Source organism: Podarcis muralis, chromosome 1 (genome assembly GCF_964188315.1).
Source record: "Podarcis muralis chromosome 1, rPodMur119.hap1.1, whole genome shotgun sequence".
NCBI classification, from domain to species: domain Eukaryota; kingdom Metazoa; phylum Chordata; class Lepidosauria; order Squamata; family Lacertidae; genus Podarcis; species Podarcis muralis.
Window position 1 is genome coordinate 68,041,679 of NC_135655.1, and position 24,741 is coordinate 68,066,419.

The following is a 24,741-nucleotide window of genomic DNA, read 5'->3' on the forward strand; positions in this document are numbered from 1 at the left end:
TTGTAGCCCTAGTTGTTCATTTTGAACAGGAAGTCACATATTTACATTATATTGCATTTATAGAACATAAAAAATAAATGGAAAAGCTATATCTAATGTAAGTTAGCCTGAGTGGAAGTCAGAGGGTTTCGGGTGGGTTTTTTTTAGTGTTTGAAGGCTATGATTTAGCCAAAATGGCATTTAACTCACTCCAGTTTCTCTAAGGCTTAGATAAATGTCAGCTATTTATAACTCCTAAATTTCAAAATAAAACATAACACTGTTTTAAAGATTTCAAGGCACATCTTTATAATACTTTGCTTAGCGGTGTTTGTTTCTTTTTTAAAAAAAAAGAATTTAACCTTTTGGTACCTAACAAAAATAGGAAGGGGAAAGGACACTAACAATAGTGAAAAGATAAATCCTGCCATCCGGGAACATCTAATCTCATGTATACATTTCACTTTCTTTAGTGGGATTGTGTTATTATCTGTGTTATGGTTTAGTTCAGTGTTTCCCAACCTTTTTTGGGCAAAGGCACACTTGTTTCATGAAAAAAATCTCGAGGCACACCACCATTACAGCCCCGTGACGTCAGCGCGCAGTGTCACGCCGGGAGGGACATGAATTGCTAGCAAATTACATAATCACCTTCTTGAGGGCTGGCTCATCTTCTCCGAAGGCAGAACCCCATTAATTAACAGCACAGACTCACACCATAGCCAAGACGAGGGGGGGAAACCTCAGTCATGCACAGTCATGCACATGTGGGGGCTAAATGAGGACGAAGACCAGGCAGAGAGCAGGGTTCAAATCACCCCACCTGGCCAGGACAATCCCTGGGTGCTCCCTTGGGCCACTCGCCTGACCCACCTCGCAGGGCTGTTGTTGCGAGGATAACACGGGGAGAACCACGCGCGCCCCCGGGAGCTCCTTGGAGGAGAAAGCGGGCGATGAATGCAATGCACGAAATATATGAGAGGCGACCAGGTTTTGCAGGTGAGGGCCCCCCGCCAGCCTCCGCTTCCAACACCCGGCGCAACGACGCCGAAGTTTCCCCCCGGGCTCGGCTCGGGGAGCAGCGCTGCTCCCCCCCGGCTCCCCTTCGCCCTCCCGGCTCTCTCTGCCGCCCACTGGGGACCCCCCTCACCTGCCAAGTCCGGAGCGCCGGTGGAAGTTGCATGCATACATGCATGCAGGGCGCCGCGTTGCAATTGCATTGCACTGCACTCCATGCAACGCCTGCACGCATGCATTGCCTTGCACGCCCGCAAAGGGGTCTCCCCGCGGTCCGATGCGTCCCCTCCGGCGCGGATGCAGCATTGCAAAAATTAAAAACCCCCGACGCAGCCCTACCTGGGAGGAAGCCTCCGCCTCCGCCGCTCCGCCTCCGCGGGGATCCCCGGGCTCCATCCTGCCGCCCGATCTCCGCGGGGGCGCAGGCAGGCTGTGCGGGGTCTGCGCGGAAGAGCCCCTGCCCGCCCGGCCGCCGCCGCCGCGCTCATTCCATGGCCGGGAGAAGAGCGCTTCAAACAAAACGCCCGGCCCGCCAGGCCACGCTGGGAAACGTACTTTGCGCACCCTGCGTGGGCGCGGAGCCCAAGGGCGAGGGGACTACGGATCCCGGCAGCCCCCGCGCCGGGGACGGAGGGGGAGAGGCCGGGTGCAGGGATGGAGGGACGGGTGGGCGAGCGAGTGAGTGAGTGGCAGCCGCCAATCCTTGGCCGAGAGCCAGGAAGGGCCTCCCCGGAGGAGGAGGAGGGAGGCGCAGAGCGGGAGGGAGGGAGGGAACCCCAGGGGTCATCTAGTGACGGCGCCCCAATCGAAAATTTGACTTTAAAAAAAAAAATCTTTCAATTTTTTAATTTTTCCCGCGGCACACCAGGCAACATCTCGCGGCACACTAGTGTGCCGCGGAACAGTGGTTGGGAAACACTGGTTTAGTTAGTGTTTAGAGAGTCTTGCATCTTTGTTTAGCGCTGGGCAAAATAAAATGGGAAAGTGAATCCTTGTTCTAAATATAACCAGGAGGCAAGTTAATAAATCAAGGTTGAATGGAGTGCACAGCCCACAGTATTAAGAGGCCATGTTTTTAAATGAGGAATTCCTTCTGTGCAAAGAATAGTCATGTGCCCATTGGAATTCCCACAGCACTAAGACAAAGGCAACTCTCTTGGCTGGAAAACATAATGGTAATATTGGTTCAGAAGCCAATGGTATCTCAACTGAATATGGGCAGCTGGCAAGTTTTATTAAATATACATAAGGAAACAACAACAACAAAAATCCTAATCTTTATTGCCCCCCTTTATTTTATAGCCTTAATGTTGAACTTCATGAGGAGGAGGAATTGGGTGAAACAAATGAACAGTTGGAACAAAGCACGCTTGAAGCAGAGTTTCAAGCTTCCACAAACTATATGATGAATTGTGACAGTTGCTGCTTTGAGAGAGCGAACATCAGAACTTCCAAAGAGTACCATGGAGCCAATCTAAGCAAAAAAGCTTTGCAAAATGTAAATGCAATCACTTTCAGCAGCCAAACGTTAACACAAACTCCAGAAAAAGACCATATATTGGTACAATGTCAGACCTGGAAAAAATTGTTAGGAAGGAAAAAATGGTGGAATCCAGAAGGAAGGCTGGAAGCCATTTTGGAAATTTCTAAGATACTTGCAAATGACAAGAATATTGTGTTAGATGAAAAAAAAGAGTCATGTAAAGAGGAATATAAAATTCAGCCAGAACAGAAGAAAGGAAACCTAGCTGCAGCTATAAAACTGAAAGAATTGGTTCTTAGAATTCCCAAAGATCTCTGTGAGGGTGTATCAGAAAGCAACGTGACAATTATATATGCCCAACAGATGATAAAAGCACTTCAGCTGTGGATTTCTGAAGGGGAAGGAAACTTTCTGTTTCAGGAAAACTCAAAAGAAACAAAGGAGAATTTTCAAATGGACGAAAGGATGCCAAACTTCACTCAGGTAGTGTATGGAATGCAAAACTTAATATAATTTGAAGCTCAATGAGCATTATAATAGCTCATTTCTGTTGCCTTCATAGGAAGATTTCCCTGCTTCAGTGCACTTTATTATCCAAGCTTCAGTTAACAAGCAGCATGCTTACTGTACTCATTTAGCTCATTTAAGATTTTTAAAATCTGTACCCATAGACTTTCTATAATAGCTAAGCAATTTTATTAAAATAGGTGACTACATGAGGGTCCTGAAAGCAACTCTGAAGCTATTTTGAGCAGATAGAAGGCAAAAGCAGCCAAAGTGTGGGAATAATATCCAGTGTTAATCAGAGTAGAGCTGCTACTACTACTACTACTAATAATAATTTCATTATTTATACCCCCAACGTTTGAGAGCCAAGACACATGCACGTATGAGCACAGCTTCATGGGATAGAGCTGGATAGCTCAGTTGGTTACAGCATGGTGCTGATAATGCCAAGGTGGCAGGTTTGATCCTGGGACAACTGCATATTCCTGTATTGTAGGGAGTTGGACTAGATGATCCTCAGGGTCCCCTCCAAATCTACAATTCTATGATCAATAGGAGTTCAGAAGGTCGTGGGAGAGAGGGACCAAAAAGGTCATGTGCATTGTGTGAAGACATCCCCACCACATCTCTAATGGGAAAAACACAGTGATTTGACCTTGCTGTGTTTTAAGCTGCTAATGTGAACATACAGTTTACTTCTTTTCAGACACTATATGAAAAGGGGAAACAGGGAGCAAGCTGAAGCATGCCCAGCCTCCTCACATTAATTATAAGGTCTGAAATAGCCGTCATATGTATGTTGTGTAGAGAGCACTGTCTACACATTTAGGAGTTCTCTGCAGGGTTTGGGCAGGAAGGGGTTGATGGAGCCCAAAGGATTTGTTTAAACTTCCTTCATTGTCCATGGTAAAGCGTGCCAGTTGGAGATTACTCAGGAGGGCTGCACAGAGCTAATGCTTGGAAGATGGCACCAACAGGCCTCTTGCAGATTAATATTACAGGCATTTTGGATAGGGAGCATTTCTTTTTCATGGTTTTGGTTGGGCTTCTTCTCATATTGAGAGCATATGTTTTCTCATCTCTACAGGGATAATGCAGCTTTTAATATTCAGAACTAAAATATTGTGTTTATTCAGTCTGCAGAACCAACAAACTGTGAGGACTTCAATCACAGCAGTGACAGCATAACATTTGTTGGCATGAAAAATGAGCTACCCCATTGTTTTTCAATGGCTCAACAATGTTCAGCACATCAAGAAAACAACAATAAAATGAGTGGTAGGAGAAAACTTTCCCTAGAAAACGCTAAACAGAGTGTTGTTTCCTCTCTCCCACTATGCAATTTGGCTAATAAACCTGGAAATGTGTTATGAAATTGACTTTAAGTATTCAGCAAACATTGTATCCTATATACCAACCAGAAATAAATGACATTCCTCCTTAGGGTTCCTCCAGACCCGCTATTCAGCATTTGTCTTGATGTGCTTGCTCAAAGCTTAAGTGTTAGTCTGTGTCTTTACTGAGCATTCATTCTGATTTGCTTATGAGATAGATATACAACATAGATAGATAGATATACAACATGAGATAGATATACAACGTCCTGATACGTTTGCAGTGAGGTTACACATCTTCCTTTTGATAATTTGTTCTTCCCAGACTTTTCACTGAATGTCCCTGTCACTTTCCTAACCGCAAAAAAGGGGATTTATTGTGCTAGGGTGACAGAGCATTTCAAAGCTCTTTAATTGCACCAACCTATATTTCCAATTTGTTCCTGAATCCCTCCTGCAAAATAGTGACATTTGCCCCATTAAATTTTTTTGCCAAAAGCACACAGTTAAGACTGTCATTCCGTTTCATGTTTTTTCTCCTGCCAACCAGACGATCCCACCATCTCATTACTTTAACTGATGTCATTATGTTTTAATTTACCCATCCCAACAACTCAGGTATTTGCCACTGGACTTGCGGGCAACTGCCAGCTTCCTATCCTCCCCCCACCCTTAAAAGTCTATCAGATATAGAGGATTCAAAGTTGCAGTTTTTGTTAGCAAATTTATTTGTATGCAGCATCTCCATGAGCATCATTCCTGATTATTTAAATTTCAGTTGTTGAGTAGGAAGATAAGTTAAACTGTTGCTAGGTATAATCAGACTGAATTGCCTGGAGTTGTTCTGATGGGTTATGGTTGCCAGGCTATTGTTGCCTGAGATAGAGAAAAACATATGCCACATCTATACGCTCGAACGAGGATGTTCAAGGCAAGGATGGCACTGTTTCTGCAAAGTTTCATTTTTGCCCTAGCATTTATTGTGTGGTTCAACTGTATCATTTTAATAAGTATCTAATAGTACTTCTCTGTTCTCTTTGTACGAGCAGATGAAAAATACTCTGAAATGGAAAAACCTGCATTGGTAATGAAAAACAGAAAACCTAGCAAGGTAAGGAAATGAGATTATAAGAACCTTTGGTATTTTATATTTGAAATTAAGCTATATTCATGTAGGAGTTGTTTCCTCTAATGGAACAACCTGCATTTCCAGGCAAACTGGGGTTACAGCATCCTACCTCATTCATTTCTTGGTGTAGTAGTTTTTAATGTATCTTAGAGCATTTCTTGGTTTTGATAGTGAACAGATATTCATTCATTCCTAGACTGAAACTAATTTATCCAATGCAATAACAACTATATTCATGACTTTCATAGTGAGAGATTGAACAACATCATGATCAGCAAGCAGGTCTAGCTCTAGTAAGTAGAAGCTGTCTGGCAACCCTATTGTGCTATGTGGGGAAAGCTGGGTACAGATGTAATAAACTGGAATAAACTAACAGATTCTCCAAGCTTTATTGCCTTGCCAGATAGGTTTTTGTTGGCAATGGGTGGTTTGCAGAAATTACAATTGTATAGGTATTGACAAAATGAGGATATGTGTCTTTGGAAAATAAAATATAATAGTTAGCACTCTTGGTGCTTGGGAACCATTGCAATCATGGGTGTAGCCAGGATTTTTGTTGGGGGACGCAGGCATTTTGTGGGGGGGGCAGAATCTCTGTTAGCTATGTATTTTTATTGATTTTTATTGGTTTAGGTGGGCAGCTGCCCCTCTCTGCCCCCCCCCCCCCCCGGCTATGGCCATGATTGCAATGCTATAAAGGAACATGAGTTGGACACCTGGCTGAAGCTTAAGGACACGTGGGCCTAGTCAGACCTAGATGGGAAACCACCTATGTGCTTTGTATGTTACCTTGGGATTTATAATGGAAAAAAGCGAGATGTAAAATACAAACTTTCCAAATTTCAAGGGAAAGAATTTTGCAGAGGAGAATAAGAAAACTGAAATAACTTTGGAAAGTTGCATGTAAGTATGAAGGCTGAGGTTGAACTGGAGGCAACAGTCCGAGATAGTTCCTAGGAGTAAGGAGTTGTGCCAGGAAATAGGGGTTGAGGGATAAAACCACGAATAAGGACTAGAAAACCACCAAAGAATATAAAATGCACCAAAGCTCAGGAAGACCGTGCTGCTTGGCCAAGGCCCAACTAGAACAGGGAGGCAACTTATGCTCCTTCCTATCCAGGAAGAGATCATGGCCAGCCTGGGTGGGTGGAGTCAACTCAGGGCTTGAGAGTATTTCATTGTCTAAATAAATGCTGTAAATCGGCAGTTTGAGGACTTATTAGGCCAGCCACACACAGATCCAAGGACTTACATGTTTTCAGGTTCAAATTTAACATTATGCTAAATGTGTAGCTAGCGACTACACCTGATATTTTTCTTAATTTAAATACAGGCATGGTGGGGTGATTTTTCCGTGGGGACCACAGATGTGGGATGGGGAGGTTTAATCTTTCTATCACAGTCACAATATGGACAAGAATCCCCCATCCCAAGCTACAAAAATTAGACAAGTGAACTGGAACCTTTCTTAATACATCTGATGCTCATGCTTGAGGTGGGATTGGGACTGCAGCTAGGAAAGGAAGGATTAGATTTAAATTCTCCTCATGCTGTGGACCCCATGAAAGTGAGCCTCCTTCCCCGGCACCTGCAGTTTAACTAAGAAAACTCCCAAATATAGCTAGCCACACATTTAACATAACATAGAGTACCCTGAGTTGCATTAGCTGGAGAGAAGGAGAGATGGAAATGGATGCAATTCTGATTTAAGTACAGTTATGTTTTTAGGATCTTCCCCCATCCCCTCCTTCATCTAGACTAACTTGCTGCATGCCACATTATTTTGTTATAGTATATTCAGGGCACTGGGCAGAACCCTGTCAGTGGAAGCCCTGCATAAAGACTCCCACTTGTACAACAGGCCATTCCCACCCCCCATATCCTCCCCCCCAGCCTATCCCTGCACCTCCCAAAATTGGCTCTGGCAGTCCAGGAGAACCTCCAGAATAGTTTGCAGGGGGAGAGGATGTGGGATCATTCCATCTGGCAAGCTGATATGCCTGTGCAGACAGAATGTTTGTCACAGTGCAGTGCTGAATTCCATCCACTAAATGTTGCCCATTTAATGTAGGATTATAGTGTGATGCAGTTTCATCAACCTAGTTTGTTATACTCCCATACTTGTTGTCTACTTTAAAACAAATACAGTACAGTAATTCTAATTCAGTTACTCTGCTCTTATAAAATCTGACTGCAGAATTAACAACTAGTTGAACCAGTTTCCAAATGATCCTTATTAAACAGCTTTTACTAATGTAAAAGCATTCAGGACTCCTCACAATTGCATTTAATACAGTTTTTAAAGGTTAGTTGTCGTTCCCCTTATTTTACTGGATTCTTAAGCTGTGTGGAATAACTTTTTGTAGTTTAACAGTTTTGGTTTTTGATGGCATGTCTCTCTTCCTTGGGGAGTAAATTCTCTTGCTAATGAACGGAGAATAGTGTTCCCCAGGCCTCTCTTGACTTTTGACTAAGAATAACATCTGTCACTACCAAGAAGCTGTGTGTAAAATTAGAATTTCTCAGGGCAGATTGAGAACAAGATTTGTTTATGCCTTGTGCTTTTAAAATAGGATGACGTTGCAGAGTTTGCTTTATTGTTAGTGTGTGTGCTCTAGGCATCAATTGGAGAGAATGAGTATCTTCTACACCACCTATGGAAAAGAGGTTTCATTTATGGCCGCAAAAACTTTCAAATATAATACCTTGTAAGAACATTACTTGATTTCTTGGTGAGAAAATTTCTTTGGAATAAAATAACTCAAATGTATCTATAAGAACTAGGCTAAGACCTGTACGAAATGAAATATTGCCCAAGAACATCTTTGAAACCTTATGCATGGCAAAAGCAGTACTGTATGTGACAAATACTTTATCCAGTCTTGGGGTACCCATGGCCAAAATGTACATGGCCAGACACTCTTGACTGTGTGGTAGAACATTGGTTTTCATACCACATTCATTATCGGTTGAAGCTGCAGTTGTGCACAGCAGGGCAGAAGCTTCAGTGGAATGTTGCAGAGGTAGTATTGTCTGCAGAAGTCCATTATCTTCCTTTCCTAGGTAGTATACATTTCACAACAAAGGGCTTGGGATGTTTGATTTTTTTTTAAACTGATTCTAGATATTTCTCTAAATCTATTTATTTACAATATGTATATTCACCTTTTAGGTGGACAATGGGCTTCCAAGTGAAAGGGTGCTGGTCCCTTATTAAGGCTCTTGGGGTGGAGGAGTGATGATAGGAAATAAAAACTGCTTCTAGTGTTATAACTAAGCAAACTTGCATGTGGAAATACTTCAATTTGCTCTTGACACATTCTGTCATTTGTTTTGAAGGTATCATGGAGAGTTTGGTGCATAGTTTTATGAAACTGGACATCCCCTTTAGTCTTTAGTTTTTCTGTATTGGTGGGGTTTGATTCTGTTGCTCAAGAATGGCAAAATGTCCCCCCTCCATGTCAAACACTTTCCCAATCTATGTCTAAGTGAATTCAGATGAATAGACTGCCTAAGGGCAAGCACACTTGGTCTCTGGTAGCATGGTTGTTTGAAGTGCTGTTTTTCTAGAAAAAAAGGTATCAGAACTCACCATGAACCCTTCCCCTGTTCTCTTATAATGGCAATGACAGGGATGCATTCTGGCCCCCACATTGTTTTGCCTATTCTTAAATGACCTAGAAGCGAGACTAATGGACTCAGACGGACACCTTCCAAAAATAGGAATAAGAAGGACCCCCTTGTTGTTATATGCGGATGATGCGGCCATCATTTCACGTTCCAGACTGGGTTTGAAATATCTGCTGAGGAAGTTTTCTGATTACTGTTTTGGAAATGGCTTATCCATTAATTACGAAAAATCAAAAATTTTAGTATTCAAAAGAAGCTTCTCCCGATTTAAATGGGTGCTGGATGGCCATAACCTTGAACAGATTAAATACTTCAATTATCTAGGGCTCACTTTCCATCATACAAGATCTTGGAAGTACCACTGGCAAACCTCCGTTCAAAAGGCGGAGATCACAAAGCTAGCCATACTCAGATTCTTTTTCACAAAGGGTACGCCCCCAAAACTAGGTGCGCCCTATGGGCCGGTGCGCCCTATAGGGCGAAAAATACGGTATGTTCCAGCAAGTATGTTCCAGCAGCCTTAAGGGTTTTCAATGCAAAATCCGTTCCCCAACTCCTATACACTGCAAATGTCTTGCATAATGGGACCTGCCTAAGCTAATCAGCTTTCAGGCAAAATTTTTACGATCTCTGCTGCAGGTACTCAACTGTGTCCCCAACTCCATACTTCTGTTAGAAGCTGGTGAATGCCCAATTACAACTAAAGCATGGTGGGCTGCCCTAAAACATTGGCTCAGGATTGTAGTGTTTGATCTAGGGAAGGGTTTATATCAACACCTGACCAATGAGGAGTTTGTCAGCAATTGGCAGAAAACCATGGCTAGAAAAGCCACCTCTGTTGTCACCCCCCCAACTCTATTACCTGTGTTATGATCACATGCAGTCTGTAGTCCATTGGCAGTAGGAGTACAATATGGGCATGTCTTTAAGTTAACACCTTACATTAAAAACCTGACAGTACCAAATTACCGAAGGTTATTCACCAAAGCCAGACTAAACCTTTTTCCTTCTGCGGTGTTGGATGGCAGGTTGAGAGGAGTTCCCTACCAGGACAGACTTTGCTTGTGTGCCCAAGACATTGATTCTATAAGACATATTTTGCTGCACTGTGCGAAACACGAGCAAGCCAGGGCTGAATTGATATTACCCTTGCTGGTACCTTTCCTGGGAAAATCAGAGGCTCACTATGTCAGGTTCCTACTGGAAGACTGGACAAACGCTAAAACATTAGCAGTGACGAAGTTATTATCAGTGGTTGCAAGAACCAATGATCCCTATCTTTAAGTCTGAACAAAACACTTGTTTAACCTGGTGGTAGGCTGTCTGAATTATGTATTGCTTTGTAATGATTTGTTGGGTCTCTGGACCGTAATAAAGATTGATGTAATGGCAATGATGCCCACCTGAGAATTGCCGGAACTGAGTTCTGGTGAGTTCCGGCTGAAAAAAAAAGCCCTGTTTGTATCATCCTTCTAAGCTGTGGGGAAGATTTGGCTTGCATCCGATAACAGATGTGTGGTTAAGATGGCTTTGTGGACTTTGGAAGAGAGATCTTGACCTGACATGATCAAGAGTAGAAGCACATGGACACAATGAAGCAGTTGGCAAGACAGGCCATAGCTATAGAACCTTGGAGAGCTCCGACTGATAAGACACGATACCCCCCCAAACCCTGGCCCACCCCCACCAGGCTTTCCGTGTGTCTCAATTGCTTCTCATCTGCTGCATTCTGTGTGCTATTGTAGAGCAGGAGGTGCTTGGCCTCTTGGGTGAATTGAGCTTGGCAGGCCTAAGGATCCCAGTTCAGGCTCCACAGGTTCAAAGCTGTTATGTTTCAGGTTTTGTATCAAGACCTCCTGGTCATGTTCTTCAGCTCAAGATGCGATGGCCATGGGCTTGACTGGCTCAGTCTCTTCTCTTTCCAAACCTCAGCTATCACTCAAGGCCAGGACTATGGCAGGCGTTATTCCAGGGGTGCCAGTCATAAACATTTCCATTCTGTGTTCATAAGGTGGCTCAGTGGCCTGAGGAAAGTTGGTATCAGCGGTAATATGGTAGTAACATGATTTTGTTAAGCTTGAAAGCACCAGAGCCTTTTTGGAGGAAACAGACTAGTCTTAGTAGAGATTTGTCTATTTTTGTATTGTGTTTGTGTCAAGCTTCTGACATTGATTGGCTGAGCTAGTGCAATGACATGGAGTATTCAGTTGCCCAGGGAACAAAAAGAGTTTGTGGTCTAGCTTCTGTGAAGAAAGGGAATGTTGCACACAAGAACAGGGTGACATTGTAGGAGAGCACCAAGGAGGGAAGAGGTAAGGAGGCTGAAGAAAGAGAGTAAACCAGGCACTAAGATTGAGAGAGGGGTGGAAGAGGCTTGGGGGAAAGGGTAGAAGAGGCAGTGAATTCAGGCAAGATGGAGCTAATTGGAAGAACTCCGTAGAATCTGCGCAGCAATTAAGGTCAGAAGGGACTTTATGGTTGGGGGAGAAGCAACAGAGTGCTAAGAAACCAGGGCTGGATCTACATTAATCTTTTAAACGTTATTAGTTATATCGTTCTATAACATCACCTTACCTTTAACATGCTGTTTCCCTATTGTGGATGGCCCATAGCTCTGCAGTGCCCTCTGGTGTCATATTTTAATAACGCATTATTAACCACGAGTGTAGATCCGCCTCAGGTCAAGGGACAAAGCAAGTGTGGCCTGAAAAGGTACAGAAGAGAGATGGGAAGGTACAGAACTGAAGAATGAATGGGACAAAATTGGGGGAGTAGGATTGCTGCTGCGCGCTACTGGTAGGAAGGAAGTCGGTCATTGGGACTGGTAGGGCAGGGAGACAGGGAGGTCAGCAGTAGGTGGAGACAGAACCAACAATAGGTGGAGTCAACTAATTCTAGTTTTGTCCCCATCCTCCTCCCTACTGAGTTCTACAGTGGGAACACTGACATTAAAGGGGAGGAAGCTGACAGCCAGTGCTGCCCCCTGGACTGGATATAAAACAAAAGGTAGGCAGGTAGGGCAGACAGAGGTTGATGGGGCAGTACCACATCTGCCCTAATGGACAAGCCTCCACAGGTTCACTGGGAGCAATATTCACTGGCCTTAAAATGTTGAGAGAGCACATTTAGCAATAGATAAGTGGAAGTAAAGCACCCTTTTGACTCAAGTGACATGTGTTGGCTCATAGTAGATTAAACTAGTGGTTTGCCACAATAGCTAACAGACTTTCCACTTACTTGTTGATTATGCTAGGATGTTATTTGCATTCCTGTAGGATCGTGGAGAGGAAACAGGATGTGACTGTGCATTATGGTGTGACTATTTCTTGGTTAACAGTAAATGGGCACCATTAACACTTTGAAATGTTATATACATTCTGTGGCAGTACTAATACTAACTAAAAAGCCCTTTAAATGTCTGTGACATATGTATTATGTCCCTGTGTGTAATATGAGACAAGTATTTTGTTACAGACGCATGGACTATTAACAAAGTAACTAACAAAGTATACAATTGTTTTCAGAAAACTAAAGGATTTGGGCAAGTTATTGATCTAAATAATAGATATACTTGTGTGATGAAATTTATTGATTGGCAAAATTGATTGCTGTTTTTCTGCTGGAATATTCAGTATTGGCTCAGTTAGGACATTTAAGTGTATTTGGCCTTCTTAATTATCAAATTAAAAACACTAAATGTGTTTCATTCTCAGTCTGGTTTTCCAAGAAAAAAATTTCTGCATCAGATTACTGAAGTTTAAAAAAATCTTTGCTCATCTGTGATAATTGCTTCATGTAAAAGAACAACAACAACCCTGTATTGCCTATGTCAGCTAATCATTTTAAATTGGTAAATGACTTCCAGTTGTGCAAACTTTATAAAAGTTCATCTTCCATCCTGCTAGGAACCATTCCTAATATTATTTTCTAGGTTTGTCAATTTTACCACTTTCTTTGAGGGGGGTGGGGTCTATTAGACCTACATAAGAATGAATATGCATTTTGTTTAGTTCATCATTAGTAAATATTGCAAGAATTGCTGAATAAATATGCCTGAATTATAATGTATTCTTAGGACTGATCCACACTTTTCCATGTACAATTAGATTTAAGCTTCAACAGAAGTCTGAAAGACTATATTGTTGAGAAAACAGTAGGACAGAGACTGTGGTGGTACACACACACACACACACACACACAGAGAGAGAGAGAGAGAGAGAGAGAGAGAGAATGCGCTCTCTATCTCATGAATGTGCCTCCCAAATATCTACAAAACTGCATAAGGATTACATGTCCCCATTTCAAGCTTGTTTTTACTGCCCTTTCTCTATCTTTGTCCTAGGGTTTAAGGATGTTCAATCTTTTGCCATTGTGTAGTTTACACTAGTCATTGTGTAGTACACAACTAGTTTGAGTAAGTCCTGTACATGAGCAGCCATTGCATTGGGCAGAGTGAGGTGCCTGCCTCAAGCAACTGATTTTGGGTGTGAAGGGCAGCAAATGTATGGTTATTTGTTTATGTGTTTTCCTGCCAGACAGGAGAAGAGGTGATTGCCTCAGATGCCAAAATAATGGGTACTGTGCACCTTGACTTGGTAGGGGGCCGGCGGGGTGGCGGGGAGGTACTTTGCTGTTCTGGCTCAGGCAGCAAAATGCCTGCTCTGGCTGGGGATGACAGAGCACTGATGTCAGCAAAGCTTGTTTACATTCTGCCTGCTTTTCACAGTGGTTATCATCAGATTCTTGGAAGGTGGCTCTTCATTTCCCTAAGTTCCTTTATTTTCTACATTTATCCAGTACAGATTTTAAAATGTGGGGTGTGTGTGTGTGTGTGTGTGTGTGTGTAATGCAAATGATACTTATGTAAAAGTGTTTTGGAAAAGTACTGACTGTGAACCAAGAGACTGCTTTCATGAGCCATAGAATTAAAATAGATGGCTTAAAAAAATTAACCCTTCCACCCTCATATATTTTTGCAGATATAGACACCCAGTGCTTTTTCTTCTTTCTGGGGGTACTCGAGGGTACGCAGTACCAGCACCTTTCCCCCTCCAAATGTTAAAAGGGTGACACTTACTGTAACAAATTCATGGTGAGTGCCAGCAGCTTTAAACGAAACAAAACACTGCGGTACCCATATAATGGAGACGATGTTAACAAGCAAGTGTTGTTTTTGATAGTACAGATGGATCTGTGTGTGACTATCAAAATGCAAATGCAAAGGTTATTTTCAAACACAGATTTATCAGATTCCCAGGACTGGACTGGAGGTCAAAGTGATAGAAGAGCTTTCTATTTCATGCCATAGTGAATTGAACTACAGAAAAGTACTTGATTACCCCCCCCCCCCCATAAGTTTGTTTATTTCCTTGTTGGGAATAATAGTCTTCAGAGTTAACTGCCATCTTATTTAAATCTGCTGTAAATAAATGTAACAAGAAGAATGCTATCCATTCTCCTAATCATTTAAAATCCCAATGGAACATGAATAGGATTACCATGTAATTGGACTGTGAATGAGGCCTTGTTTGTTTGTTTGTTTGTTTGTTTGTTTGTTTGCCTTCTTTTAGGGATTTATACCCTGCCCTTCAATAGAATTCTCAGACCATCTTAGAATTAAAACAAACAAACAAACAAACACAAAATATGCACAAGAATGACAATGAATAGCATTACTGGATTGTCACATGTACAAAACAGAGGGCTGGAATAATTTTTTGGATTAGAAGGCTGCATAAATCTCTGAATACTCTTACATCATTATAATTTTGCTAGATTTAGAGCACAATTCTATACCTGGGATCTGACGGCTGAAGAGTGGTAGAATTTGGTGGGAACTGCTCTGTGTTGCATAAACAAGCACTGGCAGAGGAAGAGGAGTGCAGGGGGAGCGCCCCGCCCCCGGGAGCGTGATCCTGGTGGGGTGCCATCACGGCTGCCCCCCTGCCCACGCTGGAAGCCACACCCCTCTTGGCGGTGCACCACGCCCTGGGACACGCACCAGCCCCGCCCCCGCCTGCTCTCCACCCCCACCCCCCCGGTGCCGGAACATGAAGCTCTGCCACTGTAAACAAGTCCACAATATGCTGCTGCTGTGGAGTTAATAGAGACCCTGGACATGATGTTGCATAAAAAAAGTAAATGCAACTCAATCCCACATCACTAAAAAATACGCAGAGCAAAGCTCCAAAGACCTGAGTAAATAAAAATGTTTTTATTTGGTATGTAAAAACAGATAGTGATAGTGCCACAGGTACTTCCCTGGGGAGGGCGTTCCACAAGTGGGGAGCCACCATTGAGAAGGCCTGTTCTCATGTTACACCCCCCCCCTCCATATCTCCCTTGGAAGGGAGTACACAGAGAAAGGCCTTAGATGATGAATGCAACGTCCAGATTGGTTCATGTAGGCAGAGGAGATCCTTGAGCTACTGGAGTACTGAGCTGCATAACACTTTATAGGCCAAAACCAGCACTTTGAATTGGACCTGGAAACTAATTGGTAGCCAAGTGCACTGTGCCAGGATTGGTTTTATGTTCAGGCCATCTTGCCCCAGTCATTAATCTGGCTGGCTGCTGAAGTCTGCACCAATTTCACTTTCCAAACCATCTTCAAAAACACCCCCACATATAACACAGTCATTTTGTAATCTAACCTAGACATTACCAGATCATAGCCAACAGAAGTTGAGCTATTCCTGTCCAGATAAGGGTCACCAGCTAAAACTGATGGATGGTGCTTCACACTACCAAAGCCACCTGGACCTTAAGTGATAGTAGTGAATCTAGAAATACCCCCAAGCTTTAAACCTACTCCTTCAGAAGGAGTATAACCTCATCCAAAGCAGGCCATGTCCCACCCATTTGGTTAGGTGAACCACCCACTAATAGTGCAACAGTCTTATCTGGATTAAGCTTCAGTTTATTGACTCTCTTCCAGTCAAGGCCAATACATCAGTCTTACCACTGCCACACTTGCAGATGTAAAGGAGATATATATCTGTATATCATCAGCATATTGCTGACACTGTACTACAATTCTTTGGATTACCCCTGCCCTTCAGTAATTCCATGTAGATAATAAACAGCATAGAGAATAAAATTGAACTCTGTGCCCCTGCATACTGAAGGCTCCGTGGGGTCAAATACTACACCACCGTCTGGAGAAGGTCATCCAAGTAGGATCAGAACCACTGCAAAGCAGTGCCACCCACCCCCAGCTCAGATAGCCACTCCAGAATGCTCTGCTTGATGGTATTGAAAGCTGCTGAGAGATCAAGGTGGATTAATAGGGACACACTCCCATTTCTCTTTCTGGACATAGGTCTTCAAACAGGGTGACCAAGGCAGGTTCTGTGCCAAAACTGGGCCTCAACCCCGATTGAAATAGATCTAGAAAATCGGTTGCCAGAATCTTGCCAATCTATTGGAAGTCACTCAGAGATTGATCAGTAGATTCTTCCCCATCTATCACATGGTGTTTTAGAAAATATACCGGTACTCTACTTTTCTAGCTCCTTTATCACGGTTAAAAGATCTGGCATTTCACTTTACATCTGACCTCCTGGTGGTTTGGCTTAATATATCTCTAACATTAAACATGCATCAATTTTAAATTTTGAAAAGTATTCCTTGATCATATACAGAGTGCTTTTCTTCAGTAGTGAGTAACTTCAAACAGCCTACATATATCAGTAATTTGGGAGGTGAAAAGGTCAGGAGGTCTAATTCTAGAAAACCCTGAACTTTGGTATCTCTTGCTTGTAGAAATTAAGTACTAAATGTTGTTGTAAAAATTAAAAGCTTTGTTTTAAGATAAAACTATGAATCAAAAAAGAAGTTTTAGAAAGAAGATTAACAACCTTGGAACAGAACTCCATCAGTGGTTCAGATTTTTATTTTTTATTTTATGAGATAGTCTTTGAAGAATCTCATGCTCTTTCTAGCTACAACTTCACAATGCCATGACTTTTTAATGCTTTGGCTTTTAAGAGGGGTTTTGTTTTGTTTTTGTTTTTTGTCTCTTACACAGTCTAGGTCACTGACTGGCTGTCCCTGGCTTTGTTCCATTTCTGAACTCTTCTTTCCTTTGTGGTTTGTGTCCCTCTCTGTATGTTCAGTTGTTTATGTCTTCATGAGTCTAGTTTTCAGTACCATTCCATCAAAAGGTTAAGTGTCTCCCGGGCCCTTCAATATGTTAAAAAGTAGAAGAAAAAGTTAAAACAAGAACATTGTGATAAAATGAAAATCTGTATGTTGGTTTTTGAAAATCAATTTTTAAAGTTGCTGTTGCCCACATGGACTTCACTGCATGTCTGTGGGTCTGAAGGAGTGGGAATGAGAGGGCGTTCGACAAGGGAGAGATCTATGTGTGGTTGTGTATATGGGTGGGGGGAGATATATGCATGTCGGTCTGTGGTTTCTATGTGTACAGTGAGTGCTTGCAGGTGCTGCTCAGGTGCGAGGAAGAGTGTGGTGTGACTACCTTATATATCTTCCCTGGCATCAGGGAATGTTCCCTTGCTGTTGTATGGGGAGGGGATTAATTTTGTGAGATCTTCTTAATCGAAACAAGCAGGGCATAACTGACTTCCCATGGAAGGTGTGAGGTCAGGTGGGGGTGGGAAACAGAAATGAGTGCAGTATCTCTAATTTTGTGTTATGCCACATGGGAACCATTTTGTGAGTGGCACCAATGGCACCTTCTCAAAATTCAGAATGTGCCCAGTGAAGCAACATGGCTGGCTACCCCTGCTCTACCATCTATTGCAAGTGCATTGCTAGTTACTTAAAAGATTCAGGGCACAGGCCTATGACACATATTTGTATATATGATAATATTCATGCGTATATGCTTAGATCTCTGAGCAGATGAGGATGGTGGGGTCTCACCAGTACTATGCTCTTGCAGCCCTATGAGCACATTTTTAAAGAGCAGAGAAAGAGGCAGACAATCCAGGGCAGACAAAAGATTTTGGCCTCAGACCTCCAATGGCCCTGGTCTGGAGTCATAGAAATGAAGTATTTATCGATCCCTTGACAGGCTAGGAATGATTCATGAACCACAAGTTTGACTGTCTAGTTTATGCTAAGTGAGCTGTAGAACTGGGCCCTAGGCAAAGTTTTGTGTACAGATACCAGCAGATTGTGAAAATAGCCTCTTTTCTTCTCATGCAAGCTGTAAATAGCAGCCCCTTGAGTTTACATTTAATTTTTTTTTAACTTTCCCTTCAAGGACCTCAGAGGGGTTTACAGTTATTCCCCCTAATAGGAAAACACTATCCTTATGTGGAGCTAGGCCAAAGTTCTCTAAATATTTGCATGTACCGGTGTACCTAGTGGCTTGGGCTAGTGCCTTTGCCCCAAAGGGCTGTGTGTACGTATTTGGAAATCCCAGAACGATTGCATTTGCTCTTGTGTGCACCTGTATTAAGGGTTAACAAATACATCACTTCAGTCTTGCCATTTCATCTGCTTCCTCCTTGCCCGATTTAAATTTAGTTATTCAGAAATGAGTAACATTCTCATGTTCTGAAGCGTGTGCGAATGCAAAGGGGTGTTCTGCTGGTATTTGTTCTTGGCATTTGTGCTGAAAAGAGGGAAGCCTTTCACTCTAATTCCTTGAGACACAGAAGAGACTTTTTGAAGAGTCAGTTAAAAACAAAACTCATTTTTAACGTTAGTTGCTCAGCTTGCTTTCTTGAGTTAGAAAGTGCTTTAGCTTAGTTAAGGGAGCCAGATGTAACACATTGACCTTAAATGGTAAAAGCTCCCAGAGTGAGCAAAAGGGAGAGAGAGAGAAAGAGAGCGAGAGAGAGGGAAGCTTCCCCGAAGGGGGAAAACAAGAGGAATAGCTCAGTTTTAGGTAAGTAATCTCAGTAAACCAAGAATAAACAGCTTTCTTCAGCTAAGATCCAAAACGGAACGCTTTCCCCTCCTTAAAGGTACAGTACCTCATTCTTATGCTTTACGTGGGTGAAATGTTATTGATGTGCTGGATTTCAGTTTCCTAAACAGGAGTAGTAAGGCTGCGCACTTGACTGAATCCTCTTCCCTTTGAAAGTACACAACCATCCTAAAGAAATGTAAGCGCTTAGTCTGTGCTGAAGTCTGATATTAAAGTAATTTTATCAAGAGAACATGTCCTTGGCTTAGAATCATTAGCAGCTGCCCTGTACTTTTTGCTAACAAGTTGAAATGATTAGCTACTACTCTGATTGTTTATAAACAAGTAAGTGTAAAATGAGCTCACTGTAACAGTAGCATGCTATTGTATGAGCTTTTCTGCCACATGGTCCCTGAACAGAATATACACCAGAACCGCTTGCTTGATGGATTGCCTTGTAGCCTCTGGAACCTGTCTTTTAAGAGGAGCTTTGTGGAGCTGTTTCTATGGTGTAGTAGTCCATATCTGCTTTTAAAAGAAGCTACAGTATATAACTAAGCCAAGGGGATCTAGGATATGAAGAAGTTTTTTAATTTCATGTAAAAGATTAACAAATATATTAGAGGAAGGAATTGGTGCAGTTATCATTTTAGCCACATGGTTTGCAACTCTAATTTACTTGTCATGAATTCTTTTAAAGTATACTTCCTGGGTGTTTTGACTTGTGTGAAAAGCATAATTTCAGCTGCCATAAACTGAAAGTTTCAAGATCATATTGTTTATATTCACGTTTACACATTCATGCAAGAAATTGTAAGCTGGCCAGTATTCCAGTTCTACATGGTAAAACCTTTCTTGCGGTACTGAGTATTTTATGGGGAATGTGGCAAGAATAGTCAGTGTTTGGACAATACATATTTAAATAAGCCAAGAATTCTTGCATATTGAAATAGTTACTGTACTTTTTTGACATTTGCCAAGGGTTGTGTTCTGCCCCATCAGATACTGCAGACAAACTATTTTTTTGATTGCAGCCATGATGTTTAATGCAAAGCGCAAGGAATACAGTTCTATACACATAGTGAGTGTCACTATTTCTGTCACTCCTATGGCTGATCCATTCTTATGAAAATATGTAGCTTCCATCGCTATCTACATTATTTCTGTGTTTTTCAGCATTCTAGAACTTGCATTTGTTTCACTTCACAGTATCAGTCTGGTAATTCTCATTTTCTTATTTAATTTATAATTGCTTTATAGCATATATGCTATATTCTTAGCTAGCCTAGTACTTATGCATTCAATAACTTGATCTAGTTATAAAGTTGGAAGATCGTTTGAAGGTCAAGTGAAGGCCTTCATAATACATATCCAATACCTTACTTCGGGTTCCTAGAAACAAAGGGCCTAACAATTCCTGAAATACTTTTTTCTGTCTGATAGAGAGCTTGTCTAATCTAAACATGAGAGCAGGAAACTGCCTATTTTATTGTTAACATTTCAAAACCTCTTGCTAGTTTGTGTGTGAGAGAGCAGAGCAGAGTGGGATTAGGTGCCTAAAGATTTACTGGAAGGAGGATACTTGGTTAGCTCACTTCTGCACTGTTTGCAGCTTGCCCTCTAAGGCCAGCTGGGTACCATCCTGCTTTCATTTCTCAACTGCTATAGAAATGTTTACTTGGTTTTAAACAAGTCTTAAATCTTTCAAGGCGAACAGGTGATGCACTTAACACTTACAGTAAGTACTGTGATTAGCTATGTGAATTGTTTTATTTTTCAAATGGCTGCTATGTGTGAATACGGACCCAGCTTGGTGGCATCATTAATACAGTAAAAAATAGAAGTTGTACTAATTTTAGTGCTGTGAAATAGTATAATCAGTTAAGTGTTATGGTGGAGGTCCTTAGAAACGGAGTTCTTTATAGTAACCTGTTAACTGCAGTTTACCGGGATGTGCATGCTGGGCCATTCTATTTTGAAGGGCAAAACTTCTCTTCCCCTAAGAATGAATGTATATTTAGTTAATGGAAATGCCATGTGATTGAAAGACACAGTACAGCAAAAGCACACTACTGTGGAACAGGCCTCGATGAGGCGTTATACAACAGAGATCCTCCATCGCTTGGCTCAGGCATCAAACGAAGCCTCGCAACATAAGCCAAATGCTCTCTATTGGGAATAATATTGTTGTACAATGGCACTTGCCCACATTATTGCATTCCTGCCTGTGTCATTTCCCCATGTCAGATAATAAGCTCCCATCTGTGTTGCCAATGTAACTGTGTAAGGCACCATGTAAACAACTGTGAACAATGAAATTTACATATCACCATTTGAGTGCTCAGATTCAAACACATTAACTCAGAAATCCTTATAACAACCATGTTAGGTACTTTAGTAGAGTAATCACTGTATGTATTCTACACTGAAGGATGAGGGTGGTTTGCCTAAAATTACCTAGTGAGTTCATGGATGAATCAGTTAAGACTTGAACCAGGGACTATGCAGGACCAAGTCTATGGAACTAATAAAATTCAGAACTGCATAACTATATACTATCCTGAACTAAATGCATAGGGCAGTGGTGGCGAACATAGAGCTGACAGAAGGCAAGGGCAGTGCGTTGAATCCTCAGCTCAACTTGTGTCCGAGTAGAAGCGCCTCAGATGGGGAGTCGGTGTGTGTGTGTGTGTGTGTGTGTGTGTGTGTGTGTGTGTGTGTGTGTGTGTGTGTGTGTGTGTGTGTGTGTGCGTGTGTGTGCGTGTGTGTGCGTGTGCGCGCGCGCGCGCGCAAAACGGAGCAACAACCTCCTGGGCATGCATTTTCCCTTGGGGAGCCTCCACTGTGGGTGGGGAGGGCGCAGCGCTATGCTCAGAAGCACGCTGACGCAGCTCAGCTGGGGAGCGTAAAGCCTCCACTCCACTTCTGAGAGATCCCTGCCTCCACTCCTGTTTGCACGCAAGTAGAAGCAGGATCGGGCAGCTCAGCTGAGGAGCGCCTGGCTGCTTTCAGGTGGTGCAGGGGCTCTCAGATGCAGCTTCCGGGCTGCCTCCACCTTCCCCAACCTCAGCAACTATTCAGCCTGGCTGCCTTCATGGGGTTGCAGGGGATCTGATGCGGAGGTGGGGGCTCCTTTAAACTTCTCCCTTCAGGGGAGTGCAGCCGTGAACCCCTCAATGGAAAGTGTGACGGAGCTTGCACCTCCCCAGCTGAGCAGCCCTGATCCAGCTCCTGTTCCTGTGCAAGCAGCAACGCTGCCTAGCAAAGCAGCCCGATCCCACTTCTACTTGCCTGCAAGCAGGAGCAGGCGGGGGGGTGGGGTGGTGGTGACATCCCTTGCCTGCTCACTTGCCACCCAGCCTGCCTTCCCTCACTATGAAAACGGATGTGTGGCAATCGAAACGCACAGAGCATGTTCCGCTTCCGAAAAAAGTTCGAAAACCAGGACACTCATTTCTGGGTTTGAAGTGTTCAGGTTCCAAGTAGTTCGAGAATTCAGCTGTTCAAAAACCGAGGTACCACTGTATTGCTCCACTCTCTCTCCACATGGATGCGCCAACCTCCCCTTCTAAACTAAAACCTCAGTATTAAGGTTAAATTGCCATGTTGGCACTTTGCGATAAATAAGTGGGTTTTTGGTTGCAGTTCGGGCAGTCGGTCTCTAAAAGGTTTGCCATCACTGGCATAGCGTATTGATATTAGATTCAACTTTGAGCTTTTAAAGATCTGGTCATAAAGAGAACACTGTCAAATAAGCCATATTTTGTTTCCTTTAAAAAAGTTGAAGCTAGGAACTAATCTTGGAAATTGTTTCCATGTTACTGCCAATGTTCAGCTGTTAGACACATAAAATAGTAATAAATATATTCTGTAGGAGCATGCCTAAACATGTACAAAGTATTTTTCTCTTAGTAAGCATAACTAGCCCTTTATAATCTGCAGATAGGAGTTGTGGGGGGAAATAATTTACAGTTCTTGCTTGATAATGTTTTCACAAAGGCAGGTTTGGGGCCTGGCATTGGGAGTAGTTTATAGTAGTTACAGTATGTAGTTTTGCATGTATTCATGGTAAGATGTGATGGAAGCTCTAAAAGCTGCTCTCTTCAAAGGCTGAATTCTAATGGCTATCTTGTTCAGAAACAGCAAAATGAAAAAGACGATAAAGGGCTTTTCAAATATAAATTGTCTTCATGTAGAGGTGAGTTGTCCTTGGCCTGGATTTAGGCATAATGTTAAGACAAACTTTGGCTTAGCTCTGGTAGTGCAGAAGTAGTCTTCTTCTTTTCTTTGGCAATCACTCGTAGCCGAGTAAGATAGTCTTCCATAAGCACAGTTTTAACAATGAGTCCATAAGTGATTGTGGAGGCCAATTCTGGATCCACACGTCCTTCCACAGTGGGGATGTAGGTTTTTGGGTGGGAGTTGATTACGCTGAGGGTTTACCAAACATGCCTTCCTCTTAGCACATTTCTCCCTTTCGTCCTGAATCTGAGCGTCTTCCAAGTCCATGACCACCTTTGGTACAGGGTGTTATCCAATTGGAGAGCTCGCATGCCAGTGTTTCCCAATTGTTGGTGTTTATACTACATTTTTAAAAATTTGCCTTAAGACAGTCTTTAAACTTCTTTTGTTGTCCATCAGCATTACGCTTTCCATTTTTAAGTTCCAGGCAGCTGTAATTTACATACTCAGCTAAGCCAGAAATAGTACCTCGGGTTAAGAACTTTGCTTCAGGATGAGAACAGAAATTACGCGGTGGTGGCAGCAGCAGCAGCAGCAGCGGGAGGCCCCATTAGCTAAAGTGGTACCTCAGGTTAAGAACAGACCTCCAGAATGAATTAAGTTCTTAACCCGAGGTACCACTGTATGCTTGAAAGTTTTCCGCTCTATGTAAAACAATTGTACCAATTTCCCTCTGTAAAATGTGGGTGGGTGTGACATTTTGTGCTCTTTCTTTTTTAAATCTAAACTTTTTATGAAGTTAAAATAACAGTCCAGTGTTATTTCCCATGTGAAGTATGAAATAAAATAAATATAAAGAATCAGGAGTCCATAGTCGTTACCTCATAAAATAAAGTACTGTACATTCTCAAGAGCCTACACATCGAATTAGATGATAAAACAAAAACCAACCTTATACAGAAATAATTCAAAGCAAACATTACAAATAACAACTGTTGTGAATACTGAAAAAAGTCATATTTCACTGGGATTTGCCATCCCTGTGATTGTCATATAAAGGGACCCCTGACCATTAGGTCCAGTTGCGGATGACTCTGGGGTTGCAGCGTTCATCTCGCTTTATTGGCCGAGGGAGCTGGCGTACAGCATGACTAAGCCACTTCTGGCGAACCAGAGCATCGCATGGAAACGCCATTTAACTTCCCGCTGGAGTAGTACCTCTTTATCCATTTGCACTTTGACCGTGCTTTCGAACTGCTAGGTTGACAGGAGCAGGGACCGAGCAACGGGAGCTCACCCCGTCACGGGAATTTGTACTGCCAACCTTCTGATCGGCAAGCCCTAGGCTCTGTGGTTTAACCCACAGCGCCACTCTCGTTCCTGTTGTTGCTGTAGTAGTAACAATAACAGCAACAGATTTAATAATAATAACAACAGATTTAATTCCCATTCATTACTGTATCTTGGTAATCTTAGAAGAGTCCTGTAAAACAGTCCAGAGGATTTAACCTTTTATTACAGGTGGAAGGCTGAGAGAGAGAGGCAGTGACTTGCTTATTGACAGATCCTCTTTTGAACTGAGATCTGAATAGGGGAC

At 42.5% G+C, this 24,741-nt stretch overlaps 1 protein-coding gene across 5 annotated transcripts in view; it reads left to right on the forward strand.

Annotated features, from left to right (window-relative positions):
* Positions 1–24,741, forward strand: part of IRAG1 (inositol 1,4,5-triphosphate receptor associated 1) — a 94,236-nt gene that overhangs the window by 15,411 nt on the left and 54,084 nt on the right. For all 5 annotated transcript variants that reach the window (XM_077930434.1, XM_077930429.1, XM_077930431.1 and 2 more), the window contains exons 11-13: positions 2,299–2,962; positions 4,123–4,264; positions 5,370–5,431. In XM_077930434.1, coding sequence (XP_077786560.1) covers positions 2,299–2,962; positions 4,123–4,264; positions 5,370–5,431 — 868 coding nt within the window. The remainder of the gene's footprint in view (positions 1–2,298; positions 2,963–4,122; positions 4,265–5,369; positions 5,432–24,741) is intronic.